Source organism: Ischnura elegans (assembly GCF_921293095.1).
Source record: "Ischnura elegans chromosome 13 unlocalized genomic scaffold, ioIscEleg1.1 SUPER_13_unloc_4, whole genome shotgun sequence".
Classification (NCBI taxonomy): domain Eukaryota; kingdom Metazoa; phylum Arthropoda; class Insecta; order Odonata; family Coenagrionidae; genus Ischnura; species Ischnura elegans.
The window spans coordinates 10,111,809-10,127,705 of NW_025791660.1; the positions used below are offsets into that span (position 1 = coordinate 10,111,809).

General features: G+C 36.5%; 2 protein-coding genes across 2 annotated transcripts in view; one reads left to right on the forward strand and one right to left on the reverse strand.

The window, feature by feature from the left end:
* Positions 1-15,897, forward strand: part of LOC124173313 (zinc finger protein 2 homolog) — a 41,226-nt gene that overhangs the window by 6,580 nt on the left and 18,749 nt on the right. The window contains exon 4 of the mRNA XM_046552832.1: positions 9,919-10,034. Coding sequence (XP_046408788.1) covers positions 9,919-10,034 — 116 coding nt within the window. The remainder of the gene's footprint in view (positions 1-9,918; positions 10,035-15,897) is intronic.
* Positions 10,253-11,358, reverse strand: LOC124173330. Its single transcript, XM_046552861.1, has 2 exons — positions 10,882-11,358; positions 10,253-10,790 (listed from the first exon to the last, which is right to left on the reverse strand). Exons 1-2 carry the CDS (start codon positions 11,108-11,110, stop codon positions 10,477-10,479), a joined length of 543 nt encoding a protein of 180 aa, XP_046408817.1. The 5' UTR covers positions 11,111-11,358; the 3' UTR covers positions 10,253-10,476.

Here is a 15,897-nt window from a genome sequence, read left to right on the forward strand (position 1 = left end):
GAAACTGTTGGACCGTCCCATCAACTCTCACAAAGAGTTTCCTTTGCATTGTGTGAGTGCTTGTGACTCTACCGAAGAAACCCTAGCAAAGCACCTTCATCCATCGCAAACACCTCCTCTGAGCTGCGTGCATGTAATGGGCTTCTGGTTTAGAAGCTCGTGTTGGTCACTACTATGAATTCTTCCGCTCCAGCAAACCAACACAGTATTTGTTTTGACCTGCAACTTGATCCTTAGGTTATGGCCATAAGAGACTATTTTCATGTTTCAGGATTGAAGCTTTAGAGCTCGCTTTACCTTTTCAGTAGCACAATCTAATGAGTGTACGGAAGGTGCAGTCAAAATTGTGTCTTGTATAGGATGGAAATGCTAGAACACATGCACGAATGCATGGCTGTGAGATGGCAAAATAACCCTTGTTTTCATGCCATTCATACATTTGTTCAGTTCCTTGCCATTTTAGAGATAAATGCCATTCTGAGCAATTCCATGCCGAGTGTAAAACAGCCTTATCAAAGATTTTGTAGTTTGCAATCTTGAATCACTTGGATACATCGATACCCATAGATACAAAACAGCCAACAAAATAATCAGTCAATGATCCAGAATGTGGAATTTTTACTGCTGGAATGGTATATGCTTCTCTCCTGTCATTAAATTTCCTTAACATGACGTTTTTTGTAACATATCTGTAGTTTTTGGCGAGGAATACCTGTAGTAGAATCAAATATTTGATGAGAAGAATTTTTTCTTACATGGAATGTCTTGATTTGCTCTTATGAAGGAAAAAAATTACTAGAGTTATGTTTAGAAATTGTTTCGTAACTGTCTTAAGGAGATGATGTCATGAAAGACTTCTTGAAATTCTGTCTATCTCAAAATGGATTCACAGATAATGAGGATTTTACTTAACTCCATTGCAAATAATGGGAAAACACTAATCTCTCTGCACCTATTGTTTTTCTCTGGTGATTTTTTGAAACAAATAATAATGCACTACAAAAGAAAATATAAATTAGGCTTCCACAGGATGGAATAGTGTCTCCTTTATGTTGTCCCTTGACTATTTTGCAGTTTACACTCTCCATTGGTAGCATCCAAGATGCATTCTCATTACTTGAGTAAGAATTAAAGTTCAAGGCATATGACATCACTGTCTTGATTCCAACATACGTCTAATGTCTCGATGACAACATGGTAGTTGTGATGTGAATGGCATGTGATCAGACTTAATTACTGTGTACATTTTTGCATGCCATAAATCATTCAAGAGTATCTCTTACCTTGACCTCTCATAGGTGAAGAAAGTTTAAAATATTTTGATACATATTATGTTATTTTAATGCTTGGTGAACTTTTCTTCCTAGGCTCACTGATAATTTAATTTTCCACCTAACTACATGCATATAATGGTTACATGTGCCTAACAAAGACCTTCCTTGCTACCTACCTAGGTATTTACTCTAAGTCCTCATTATCGATCCTACTTTGTACTTACAACTCCCCTCATGGCTGTAGCCTTTGTTAAGTTGAAGTTACTATTTTTAGTTGTTACATTGCAATCATCACTTTCTGATGGCAAAGATGATGTTTTTCTTCTGGGGAAACAAAGCTGTCCACGTTAACGAAGCAAGAAACTTAAGAATGCCTAGTTAAAATACAGATGTGGTCGCTTCAGGCAAAGGGTGTGACATGGGTTCACAAAATTTGCTACTTGGGCCAGTGATGGTAGACAAACATAAGTTTCAAGGGAAAATGATCGATTAATGTACACTTCATCTAAAATTTTATAGAGGGTATTAAAATCCATGCAATTGAAACCATGTAAATGCTAATTATTGTGATCCTAAAAACCCTATTGCATATTTCGGCAAGAAACTGATAGCTCACCATTCATCGCCCCTTCATCCAGAAAGACATATTTAGCCTTAATTTATCTATTATTTGAAAAAAAGCTGAAATACGTTTTGAAATTCGTGTAGGGCAAGAAATAAACCCTATAAATAGGCAATAGCATAATTTTTGGTCTGTAACATGACTTAATTTGCTGCTTTTGTCTTTCTATAAAAACTTCTAATTATGTATGCATTTCATCATACTATAGTTGTAGTACTTATGTTCACTGATTAGTTTTTAATCTCTGTCTCACATTCAATATCACCTTACTCAACCAAAAGCCAGTTTACTGAGAAATAAATCATTAAGTAATTTCGGATGGTACTTAGCGTGAGATTCATGCCTCAATGCTAATCATTGTTGTTATCATTGTAAAGAGTAGGTTCTGAACTTGGCTAAATCAATATAAAAATTGGGGTGTGTTTTTTTCCATTTTAATTAACGGGAGACGTGCTGCATGATTTTGTTTTGATCAGTGTTTTAGTCATACCAGGAAGTGAACGGTATCGACTGAATGGACAGGTCTCCTTAAGTGGTTAACTGCAGTTGATCTCTCTAGTCTGGAACTGGAAGTTTTCACCGCTGTTGAAGATGGTGTTGCTTATATTTCCGTTTGATCACATATTGTGTATTTTTTTTCATTACATATTCCAAAATTATTGTCTTTTACACGGATTAAATTGAGGTTAGTAATTTCATTTTTGGAAATATTATTTGATGCTTTCCCAGCAGATAATGTGGGCAAACTCTTCTCAGCACTCTGATCAGGATAATTTATCCCTATTAGTCTATGTTTCAAGCCACAACTTGGGGCTCATTCTCAGGGATAAATGTTTTTATTTGTTTATGATAAAAGAATATTCAGCAGCCCTGAGGATAAGCCCCGACTCGGAGCCTGAAATGTTGGCCAGCATGGATAAAATTACCTGGTGGGAATCCCAAAAGTAGTTGACTCAACTCAATTTCTGTCTGCTTTGCCCCTCAGTTGATGTTGTTCTGAGCAGTAGAAGAAAAAATAATAAAGTAATAAGTAAAGTAATACAGATATATGAATCAATGAACGAATTCAAAGGTGACCTGACTCAGTATTTAAAAAGGAATGCTTCCTACTGCATTGGAGAATTCATGCAGCCATTACTATAATACTTGTAACATGCATACAGCCTGCTACAGCATCCACAGCAGCGACTCAACACCTATGACCGATGCAATTGCTGAAAGTACCTCAGAGAATTTTCTTTTATCAGAGGCCGCTCAAGCCGTCTGAACTCATGCACCAATGTCCCAGTCAACACAGTATTCGTAATGAGGTCTTATATGAACTCATACGTTGGACTCCTTTAAGATTCCACATTAAGAGACATGAAAGGGCCTTTAAGACCTCACACGTCATGAGGTCACATGAATGATGTCTTTATGATCGCATACTTCATGAAGTCTTGAAGACCTCACACTTCATGGGGTCTTCAAGATCACACACACACATGAGGCCTGAAAAATCAAGTCATGTATATGTTAATGAATTATAATTTCAATCTTAATTATATATTTCTGCGTGTATAATATTTTTTCTTCCTTCAATTAACTCTTTATATTAAGAGATGGGTTCGTAAACTTCTCCCTCCGATTCTATTAAGCCGATGTCCCACGGTCAAATTTGCGTCAAAATATTTTGATCAAAATTTTTGTCCAAAAATTTTGATGCAAATATTTTGATACAACTGGACTGGGGGTGTCCCACGATGCATCTCATTTTGATCAAAAACAAACGAAAGACGATATTTATGTAAACAACTAGGAAACTTGTGGAGGTGGAGGATTCTTTCTTTTTAAGCAGGCGAAATTGTTTGAACAGGCCTCTTGAACATTAAAGATGCGAAAAAAAGAAAACAGAAGGAATGCTGAACTTGGCCTTGGCTGGAAAAGGGGTATGAAAGCGTTGGAATAAGCATGCTAAACATGTTGGATAAGGAGTTGGTCGCCGATGTTCCCGTTTACCATCGATAATAATTGACGACAAGTCAGGATATTTTCATGTCCCTTATCAGCAAGGTTGAGGGCAGAATAAAACGCCAGGATACAAACGTGAGGCAGTTTATTCCCGCGAGGAAAATGTTATTAATAAATGATGGACATTGTGGTTGAGGAGATGTTATGAATAGTGCTGTAAGCGTGCATTTAAATCAAATTTTTCTCTCCTAATCTTGCAGTTTCTAAAATAAGGTCCTTATCCTATAATCATAGTAATAGAAACGGGCAGCTGTAGTGTTTCACAGGTACAATCGTCAGTTCATTTTAGTCATTTCTCCAGCTGCTCGCTCGCATTGTATGCCTTCCATAAAGCGTAAAATTCGGCCTCGATACCTTAAGTAAATCTTTTATTATTTCCAAAACATCCCTCCTGGTATTGCGATTCTAAAGATTGCTTCCTTTCTATTTAAGATCAACTGATTATTACGGATTTCCTAGTTGAGAGCTTCCATCGCCTATCACTGAGACAAATATTTGCTCATATTTACCTTTAGGGCCACACCAGGCGATGAAATAGACGATCACGAACGTATATATATATTTAAAATAATGTTTTGTGAATTCACTTCGTGGTATGGTGATATTATAAATTTAAAACTAAACCTTTTAGTATTCCATACAATACTAATGAAAAAACTCAACCGGTTTCGATCTTTTCAGGTCCTTATCTAGAGGTTTACGATTAAGATAACGACCTGAAAAAGTGGAAACCGGTTGGGTTTTTAATGCATACTGTGTGGAATACAACAAAGTTTATTTTTGTGTCCATAATATACATAATTATTAATTAAAATACTCATGCAGACGATAAATAAGTTTAACGTATTTGGCCTGTGTGTCAGCGCTTGGCGATGCTTTTTTGTCAAAGGCCCTGTGATTGGTTGGTTTCATCCAATTGGATGAAAATTTAGAACCTGTCCTATCCATTTGTACAAATCGGTGATTTGTACAAACGATAGGACCAAAAGCCAGTTGGACAAAATTTTGACCGTGGGACAGGGTGCGCGTCAGTTGCATCAAATTTTGATCAAAATATTTTGACGCAAATTTGACCGTGGGACATCGGCTTTAAATAAGCTGACACTTCCACCTTCCACTTTCCGCTAGGTCCGCCATTGTGTTGTCGTGTTATTCTACTGCCTTGAGCTCAGACGTCTAGTTTATGATTAATATCGTGTGTACTCCGTGGCCTAGTTCTTGCTCGTGTTTTTCCTTGTGTCTACGAACGTGAATCATGATTTCATCGGATCTGAGATCGGCACGAACCTTGTGGACGTCATGATGTGTTACGTGCACGGAGACTTGGAAGGTAAGTTTCAATGATTTTATGTGTCCGATTCTTTATCCACTTGTTAATGAGAAAATCCATTAATTATACTATTTTCAAAGCTGGTTAAGTTCATGCTTATCATTGATTATCGGTAAATATATCCATGTAAAATATTTAGGTGGAACACGTTTTGTAATGTGCCTTTGTTGTTGTTCATGTTTCATTTCATTCATTCATCGTATCCTTATAAATTTGCTGTTATCGCATTTTAAATTATCTCCGCTAATATACTCTATCTCGATCATATCTAGTACGTGTTCAAGCAATGTTTTTATTATTTCGGTTTCACAAAACAGTTTTCCCTAAGATCATTGAAGTTTAAAAACTTCTCAGTTCTCAAAATCATGACGTAAACAAACCAAAGTGCTAACCGATTTATAATTTGCTTGATTTCACTTCGTAATGTAACTTATGGAACGATAAAGCATGGAAATAACGTTCACCATATATTTAAGTTAACTTCTAAGAGCATTCTAATGCAATAGGAATGATATTAAGTGCAAGAGTTAATCAAAAGTAGTTCACTAATTCGGTTACTCCTAAAATTAACCAAGTTAAAACGGTCATCTTCGGTGCTAAAACCGGCCCTGGGAGTATTTAGGGACTGCTAATGAGATAAATAGTCTTTATCTGGTTTATTTGATGTTATCATGTTATCAATTATAACTCTCAACAAAGTTAAGTTCAATGTTTTTTTGCAGCCTCTCTTATGAAATGGAACCCGACATCAGCAAGTAGTGTCGCCTTGGAGAGAGTGGAGAGGCAGTGGCTGTATCAAGCGGAGACCGCGTAAAGTATGCAGAGAGGAAGAATTCAAAAACTCGTGATGTTTGTTTATTGACTTAATATTATGAAGAATAAATTTATAAATATCATGAAGTTGTCTATTCCATTTTGTTTTTCTGCCGTATTTACACCTATGGTTCTCATTAAATGTATTATTTTGCTTTATTTTAATTGGATACGTCGGGTACTTATGTCATCGGAGAATTTTCTTAAATAAAGGTGCGTAAAGTATTTTGAAATCTTAATTAATGGGCTGGTAGGGGCCCCGGCGTTTTTGTAGGCTATTTCAAAGCCATCTATCGGAATTATTACGAAGTGGGTAATTTTTCTGGTTCTCCAGGTAGTTCCATTATCACACACGTGGAGGCGCCACATTTGCGCCTATATCATATTGGAACTGTTATAGGAGTCCTATAAGACCTCTTGACTGAGCTCCTTCAGAGTCGTGTGAGACCGCGAAAAGAATTCCCATACGAGTGCATATGACCTCACGGAGACATCATTATGAGGCCATTTGGGACTCTTTTGTAGGAGTCCTACAAATTCGTCAGACTTCTTTATGACCTCATGCATGAGTCAGACGTGTTTACTGGGGTAATTGGCCACTTACGTTATCCTCTTCATTATAACTATTTACCTTCAAATAAAAAAGTGGACTTAGATGTGACTGCATTACAACTAAGGTATACAAGGATGTCAGAACATTTCTTGGTTAACAGTAGAAACAGAACTATTAACGCTTTGCTCGTGCCCAACATGTGGCATTATGAGAAAACTCTTTTAGAAATATGAAGTGAAACACTTTGCACTTTCCACATAAAATATTTTTATTACACACGAGTCAACATGTTTCACTGCACTGCAGCATTTTCAAGACTAACCAAGAAATTAACCGTACCAATATATATATATACTCGCTTAGCTCGCTGGGGGGGCTCTGCCCCCCCTAGGCCCCCCCGAAAAAGGCCTTCGGCCTGTTATGCTCACTGTGGGAGGTCTTACACTTTTTGTTTGCTACTTGTTACTTAAGGATCGTTTACTTTTAAGCTGGCTAACTTAGGTATAAGCAATATTTCCACTTTCACGTAAAACGAGCGCATGGTACGTAGGCTACAATGTGAATGTAAATATTTATAAAGAGAAACGTTTTTCTGAGGGGCTAAAAAAGTAAAATAAATTTCTACGAGTTTCTCTAACTTATTCAATTCAAATACAAAAAACGTTGAGACCACGTTCCACTGTAACACCCAATGCATACGTAATATCATAACATAACGACTTTACGAATTACAATGAAAAACACGTTTATTAATTATTTTCCACAAAACAACCAAATTCTTGATATACGAATAAGATGTAACAGCTGTTCCCCTTCGTAAGCGAATTACGTTGGGACTGAATATCAATATCTAGAAACAAATGCGCCTTAGCATGAATTGGGGCTAGTATAACGAATTTTATCGAAATATTATTTATCGTGATCGTGAATGATTTCACTTCAGAAATGCCTCTATTTAAAGTTTTAATGAATCGGGATACACAAATATCTCAGCTTTAATATCCAAAACGCAATGCGCAATAACTCTGGTGAGAACGGAGTGAGTAACGGATCACAGCCTTTGGTTTACAAGACATTGTGAATGTCAAGATTTCGATAATTTTCACAGTTGAATAGCTTAGTCACTCAAGGAAACGTGATTAACGCAAGACAAATAATTGAATAAGAAATACCTTTATTTGCACTTATCTTCCATATTGTATTATTCACTGCCTATTCACTCCTGCAGCTCACGGATAACATTGTACATTAAAAAGGAAATTAACGGAAAAAAGATCGTAAACAAAAATAAAAAGTTATCACCATCACAAAACACGATAATAAAATCATTTTTACCAACCTATATTATGTAAGACTTGTTTAAAAGTCTTTCTACTACAATCGTGTATCGCCAACAAGATACGAACTATAGTCAACAGCACGAATCATATTTCTAATATGGCATTTAGAGCACTTGTTAACTTTGAAATTAATAACCACCACACTCTCGATGCAATATACCAAAAACAACAACTAATTTATTACCTTACATTTCTCCGCTTTTGATTTGAATGCGCTTTGATTTAAACAGATGTTTGTTCTTGCGGAAAGAAGACGCAAAGAAATTGACACTTCAATTATTACTTTCTTAATTTCCTACCTTATATTTATCAGTTTTTCGTTTCATTTCCCTTATCTTCTTTCCCAATTTAGCTCCTCTTGTTTGCATAAACAAATATGTTGCTATGATAGTTCGTTTGTATGACTGCCGCGCCGCCATTGGAATTTGGTGGCCATTTTTTGAACTAATCCTCATACACTCAATTTTATACGAATAGACGGATAAATAATTGTAAATTTAGTGTTTTCATAATTTTTCCTGGGGTTTCAGACAATTTTAGAGGGGGTCTTCATTAGACTTTTTGCCGTATCTCGTCTCGTTCACCCCAAACATTTGTATACGTGAATGAATGAATGAATGAGTGGTCGTTAAGGGGCTTCATGTTATATAGATACACAAACTCTTTAAGGCCTGCTTTCCTCGGTCACATGACCGAGCAGTAAGTTGACCATACACATCTGTAATTTCATAACAAGGCCTCAGTTTTACCTACTTGATCGGTGGGGTGATTCCTTTGCCATGCTTTCTGAAATGGCTTAAATGATGGTGCAGCGTGGATTTTCCGCTCTGGTTGCATAATGGGACCTAACTATAAAACTAAGGAATGATGTCTGATAACTTTCAGGTGTATTGTCAGGGCAGTGACTCAAGTTAAATAAACAATTGTTATCGTCAGCCAAGTTGTGTTGGTTCATTATTAAACAGCAAAAATACTTTTATATACAGCCAAAAGTAGAGCCATAATGTCTATAATAACTTCAGAATTGGTCTGTACATGTTAGTGATAGGTACAAGGCAAATATCATCATTGATGTACGAACTTACGTTGCATAAACAAGATTCATCATTTTTCAAGGTTTTTTACTTTTACCTTCTGTAGTTCAATAAATTAATTGTCTAATAGTATTGTGAAAATATGTTTTCTGTGATTTAAAGTAAGGGAAATACTGGTTTCTCAAAAGCACACCTAGTGCTAAACATATAAATATTGCTATATATTAGCATAAGCAAGGAGCATGCATGCCACTTAGTAATATTATTTCATTTCAACCAATTTGTTATTTATTTCACTTGATGGATATGATGTGGTTGTATTATTACTATTCTGCTGTGTTACTGTACATTTTAAAACTATTTTTGTGAGCTTTTCTCCATCTATATGCAGAATAACGTAGAAAAGTAGATGACAACTAGCCACCGTGTTTTTTAGGGTGTAAGGCAAGCAAGCCTTAGGAGCTGTTTAGTTAAAAATTTGGCCATATTTAGGCTTGATTATGCACATGCAGGGCAACAACAGTTTATTTTGGGGCTGATATGAAGAAATAATCACAATAGCTTCATCTTTATTGATTGATAGAATTCAGGACTTGGAAGTCCTGTTTTACATTCAAGCTGAGGATACGCAAATATTCCAAGGCCTGGATGCTTGAGGGCCACCCATTTGGGATTCAAACCTTTAACTTCTGAGTTGGAAGGTGTCGAATTTACCCACGTCTTCTTTGGCTAGCACATTGAGAAGCATTCCACACCAAGTTGTGGTCAGTAAACTGGACATGTCTGCCATTTCATTTTAGGTTGTCACTAAAATCTTGTGCAAACATGATTTCAGCCAGCTTGAGTGGTCTTAGGTGAAAGAGTTTTATTGTTATCATTTATAGTTATTTACATTTTTATTTTGACCCCATTGATTGGCACCCAGCATTTTCTTCTAGGTAGCTGTGAAAGATGAGAATGAAGATCCTCTCAGTGAAGGTTATTATCCTTTCATGCACACACCGGACCCAGCTGCAATTTCAAGTAATGCTTTTGACCCATTGGCAACTGACTGCTTGGTAAGTTTTGCTTTGTTAAGCACAGTTTTTTACTACATAAATTTAGTCCTCCATGGAATAATCCAATATCATTTACCATATTAACAATACCTTTTCCCTTCCCTTATCGAATGTGAATAAGTAAAGTTGAGGTGTGTTTTAAGTCTTAATTAGAACTTTTAGTGTTACTGATCATTAGGGTGTCCCAAGACATAATGGAAAATTTTTTTTTCGCGAAATCAAATACGCATACCCTCTGTTTTTTTTCTGTTTGGCCTAAAAAATTCACATAATAAATATTATTGCGATTGACTTATGATAACACGTGCCGACTTGATCCCAAACATGAGAAATGAAAATTTGTCCTGGGTTAGTATGGAAGGGTTCCAGAAATTAATGCTTATTTATTAAATAAAACAACAATATGCCCAAATCGTGTCTAGTGTTTGAAAAGTAAATAAAATTACTCTTTAAATTTTCTTTTTAAAGTTTGCTTTTTGCAGTCAGGATAAATCTTCCGGTGTTCTTGTACCCAACGTAACAAAAATTGCTTTTGTTCCTTCTCCACCGTGATTACGTGAAAGTCTGGGATCAACTTGACCGCTCTTTCAGCTGCATCGTTGACTGCCCTCAGCATTGAAACCTTCTCTCTGGCTTCTTGAAACGATGCATTACTTGACCACGTAGCAGGACATTCGTGGAGAAAACTGTCATCAATTTTGAGGCGATCGAGCAATGACTTGCTTCTGACTGAAATGAAGTCGTAGATGTTTTTCTCTGAAATATAACAAGAGAAAGTCAGTTCACAAAATTGTGATATAAACAGAAAACTAAAGAAACAACTTCTATATTTACTTATTTAACTTACCATACAATGGACCGCAAAGTTCATCCTTAGATGGGATGTAACGTTTGCCATGAGTTGATAAATTCTCTTTGGTTAAATTTTCAACCATTTTGCCTTTAGTTTCTTGATCCAAATCATCGTCAAACAGTGACAAGACAAAAATTTCATCAGTCAAGTACCATAAATGCTGGATTTTCTTCTTTAAAGCTGCTTTTGAGATGCTTTTATCAATTTTTTCGTAAGCCTTCATTGACTTCAAAAAGCACAAATCTTGGTAAGGTGCTTTTACTGCCAAAATTCATTGGAGCCATGGCTTGACATGGGATGTCACTATGAACAGGCTAACTTCTAACAGCGCTGTCTTATCCTTGATCGTAAATTTGAATTGATCACTTAGTAATGATATTTTTAGGGAATAAATTGCTCTCGCCATCCATCGAGCTTGGTGCATGGCACCTGGAGGTCGAATTTTAAATTTTCTCTTTGTCTCTCCGCATAAAAATGTCACAGAAAGCTCTATCAACTGTCGATCGTCATCTCTGACTTTTCCTTTCGTCAGTTCTGTTCGGTAAAACTCAAGGAGATTGTCAATTTCGGAAACAGTCAGGTGCAATACGAGCTTTCCTTTAAAGCACTGTGCTTTATCTGGATCGACACCATTCCAGTTATCTCGGAACTTTTTGAAGAGTGGAATGTCGGGATTTGCTGTCACTTGACTGATTTTTACCTCGAACACGCTTTTTAACACCAATTCATACACGTGATGGCGGCAAGCAGAAATAATCATATTTCTATTAAGTTTTTGTTCAAGAAGCACACAGGCACCATCGATATGACCCGTATTTGAAGCCGTAGTATCACAACAAAGAATTTGCACTTTATCTTCGAGATTCCATCTACAATCGCGTTCCAAACAGCCTGCGCCTTTCCGCTTCCTGAAGAGCTTTCCAACCTTGGCACATTAATAAGTTGTTCTTTATTTGCATATGAAATAACTATTGGAAGACGTTCTTCTTTTGATTTTCGAGCATCTAAAGCAGGCAACAGTTTGCCATCCCAGTGAACAGTCACAACATCTGGTACCTCGTTTTGAAAACGAACTTTTATGGCTTCCGCACGCTCTTTCCGTTAAAACAATACTTTTACTTACAAAATATCAAGTGATCACAAACACATCGACGCGTTAACACGCTTTCACAACGCACAAGCAAGACCTGCTTCACTAAACAATCACTACGGACAACCAACGTGACTCTAGCGAGTTCCAGCTCGCACTGATGGCGTATCACATGTTCACCTGCCTCCCGTCCAAGTCCCGCGTCACCAGTATTGCCCGATCTAACACTAAGCTATCAGTCTAATTACTTTATTTACACACCTTGTACAATGTACAATTGTACAATGTGGTGCATTTTTCGCTAAATTCGCATTAACCGGTGGGCGCGCCGCCGCACTCCGTGCGACATACTTTGTATTTCATGGTATCAAAAAAACTGTAGGGTGCGCCACCTGTGAGTCTAGCCATTTGTACTTCGTCTAATTTGTGCACATTGTGGCAGTAATTGTGTGCTTACCATCTCATTGCCAGTTCCATTCGGGCGTTCAAACTTGAGGTGTTGGGTTTTGGTGCTTTTCTTGCGGTGGGACCCTTCGTTGGGCGCGCCGCCCGTGCGGCATACTTTGTATTTCTTGGTTATCAAAAAAACCAGCCATCATACTAGTCACCAGACCAAGTTCAAACATCATATGTAAGTTTCCCATTGCTTAAAAAAAATTTTATTCAGGTAAAACTGCTGCATCAGTCACCATAGGGTTATCATATGGAAGGTTTTCCGCGGCGTCTTCCTTCGCAAATACTGACATGTTTCAACACAAGTCGGCACGGGTTTCCGAGGTCCTACGCATATAAAATTTTATTTACATTTGATTTGACGTCGTATAAATAAATTAAGAGGGTATGCGTTCCAAAAAAACGACTTCGATTTTTTTGGGACACCCTACTGATCATGTTGGCTAAAGAAAAGCTCCACTATGTTGACGTGCAAATTTTTGGCTAGCTCCTTTTTTTCCTGACCTATTTTGGTCGCTTTTTCAAGGAATATCAAGGGAAACACAGTTCCCAAAGTTTTGGCCTAGAGGCCCAAAAGTTATTGTGACTAACAATGAGATGTGTAGTTCTTGACGAAATCATTCAAAATGAATGGTTCATTGCACTTAACAGAATGGGGGCATAGAGCTGCTCTGATCACACACCTTTGCTCACTGAGCAACTGTTACCATCTTTGGAGAGGATATTGGATGTTGGCTAACCTTGGTTGTTGAGAGGCATCAATTATTTTCCGTGAGTTGATTTTGATGGAGCATGTTGTATATTCAACTTTGATTGAAATAAAATGTAATGGTTACCTTTAATGGATGAAATCAACATTTTTGTTTGGAAATGTAGACAAAAATTCTTGCTTACCGATGAATGATGTCATGAGACCATCATGTCTCAAAATATTGCTGATAAATTTGTTTATTCTTTGGAAGATTTTCCTATGGTTTATTGAAAAGGCAGAGTAACTTGGTGGCCTATATTTTGTTGGACAATAAATTTATCCTTCCTTCCTCTCTGAGGTCAGAATAGCAATTCAGGGAATTTTTCATTTGTGCATGCATTTGATGTTTTAGTTGTGATCTTTTTCTTCTCGTATCAATTGGTGAAAACCCATATCAATGAAGTGATAATTCTCTATCTATTAGAGTGGCATGGGAATATGTGGGTCCTATTGTGTAAAAGCAGATCAGATCAGTGATGATGGAGGAGGATATGTGCATAATGACAGCACTGATGGGGCCACAAATGACCGTGTGCCCCAAGCCTCTGTTCAGGCAATTATCATAATAATAATAATATTTAAATTGGTCCAGTGATTTTTGTGGACAAATATATGACATGTCAATGAGTATGTTAGATATAAAAACAGTACAAACGAAGAAAGAATTAATATTTATACGAAGAAATTCATCATAATTATAAATATTCTTTTTTGTGCAAACATTTTCAGCATACATAAACACACAAGTGTGAGGTAATATAGTCAATTTTTGAAGTAGAGTAGAGTCATGCTGTTTAAGTAGATATTTTACCTATGAGCTACAGAATCCTCCCATGAATTTTGAAGATTATTATGTAATTGGTTCTAGAGCTACAGTATATTAGACATCACATTCAAGTATAATTCACTATTATAAATTGAAAATAACGCATCAATAGTTACTGTGTCTCTGATAGAATAAAAAGCAAGAAGATGTCATTTTTTTGTGGAGCATCTGAATTTGTTGCTCCTAGGAGACTTGATTATCATGTTTTACACCTAGATAAGGAGGACTTAGATTTTGTGGATATTACATAAGTTTTTATGGAGATCAGTTAGTTACAATTTTGAGGCATATGCATTAGTAAACCTTAAAACTTAGTAAAATTATTAATATTATTGCCTTGAAAAGTTGTATTTGTGTGCTTAAAGTAATACACATTTAATACAGTTACTACCCACGATCCACCACTAAAAAAAGCACCAAAAATGAGAATGTTTTGATAATAGTATGTTCACAATCGTTTCAGGGTTTAGTTCTTGTACGTTAGGAGGGGTTTTATATCATCTATACTTTAGGTCAGATAGGCAGTGGTATAAATAAAACTAGCAATTATTGTTTGCCTGCAATGAATGCTTCTTTATACTCCTTAGATATTTATTGCCTGTATCACTACAGAATAAGAAACTACTGTACCAACATATGGAATTACAACCCTTTGGATCTGCATAGGAACCTTGGTAGATGAAGGAATGGTAGGGTAAAGGTCAAAAAAGCAGGGACTATGATTATCACCTGCAAAAGGCGGAAGACTTTGAAAAGGCTACTATGGGAATCCAAGGTTGGTAGTAAGTCTAGGTATTGCAGTAGGATGAACTAACAATATGATGCACCATAGTCAATTGAGTAACCACACCTCATCCATGTCTCAGGCAAGCATGCTTTTATTTTTCTGTACTCTTGTGTGTGATTTTCCCAAAATTGAATCATACATCTATATTTTTAAAGACAAATAAGAATTTTGAGAGTGGTAAAAATATCTAGTAGATAAAATTCACCAAATACAAACACTCTTTGCTGTCGTAGAATATTAGTCAAAGTAAACAATACAATGGGCAACAATATCTTGAAGCAATTCAAACTACATCTTAATCTCAGTCACAATGAGGCATTAGACAAATATTTGTTCACATAGAAGTATTGATCTTTTAATTGTGACTAATTCTACTTTTTATTGATAAATAAGAGTTCTTTTTCGAGCACTATGATTGATTACACTGTTTGACAAAATGAAACTTTTCTTCGCTCCCACGAACAAAATGGGTGATAACTATAGGTTTCAAGCTCCTGACTTTGAATCCGTAACCTGTTTTTCTACAGGACATACCAGTTTGCATGGAGGAGGGGGGGGGGTGTTTCAATATCCACCCAAATATGCTATTCTCCATGCACTATAATTTTCCCGTTATCATTAGAAATCAATATAAATTATGCAAATTAAATTACATAAAAAGTTAAAGTTTAAAACTTGTGTGTCACTTGGTGTTTCTACTCCTCTGTCAATTACTACAGGGTGTCTCATGTGTTATATTCCAACTAAAGTCTGCCAACATATATCACACTTTATTTACCACTGTAGCGCCTCTCCAAGGTAGCTTTTTGCTGGTGAAGCATTTCTTCGTGTTTGTCAGAGACCTCGAAGCTGTACATTTCAGGGAAGAAGTCCAGGTGGCTATGCAGTAAGTGTAACTTCAGGGACATATTACATCCCATCTGACGAAATGAAGTAATTAACCTGTCCACCAATGTTTTTGTTATCAGGTGACTTATGATTCCCTAAAGTTACTACATAGTTCTTGAAAGGCCTCCCAAGCCTCACTTTCTTTTTCATGAAGCTTAGAAGCAAATGTGGTACCCTTAAACACGTCTCTGATTTGAGGTCCCGTAAAAATACCT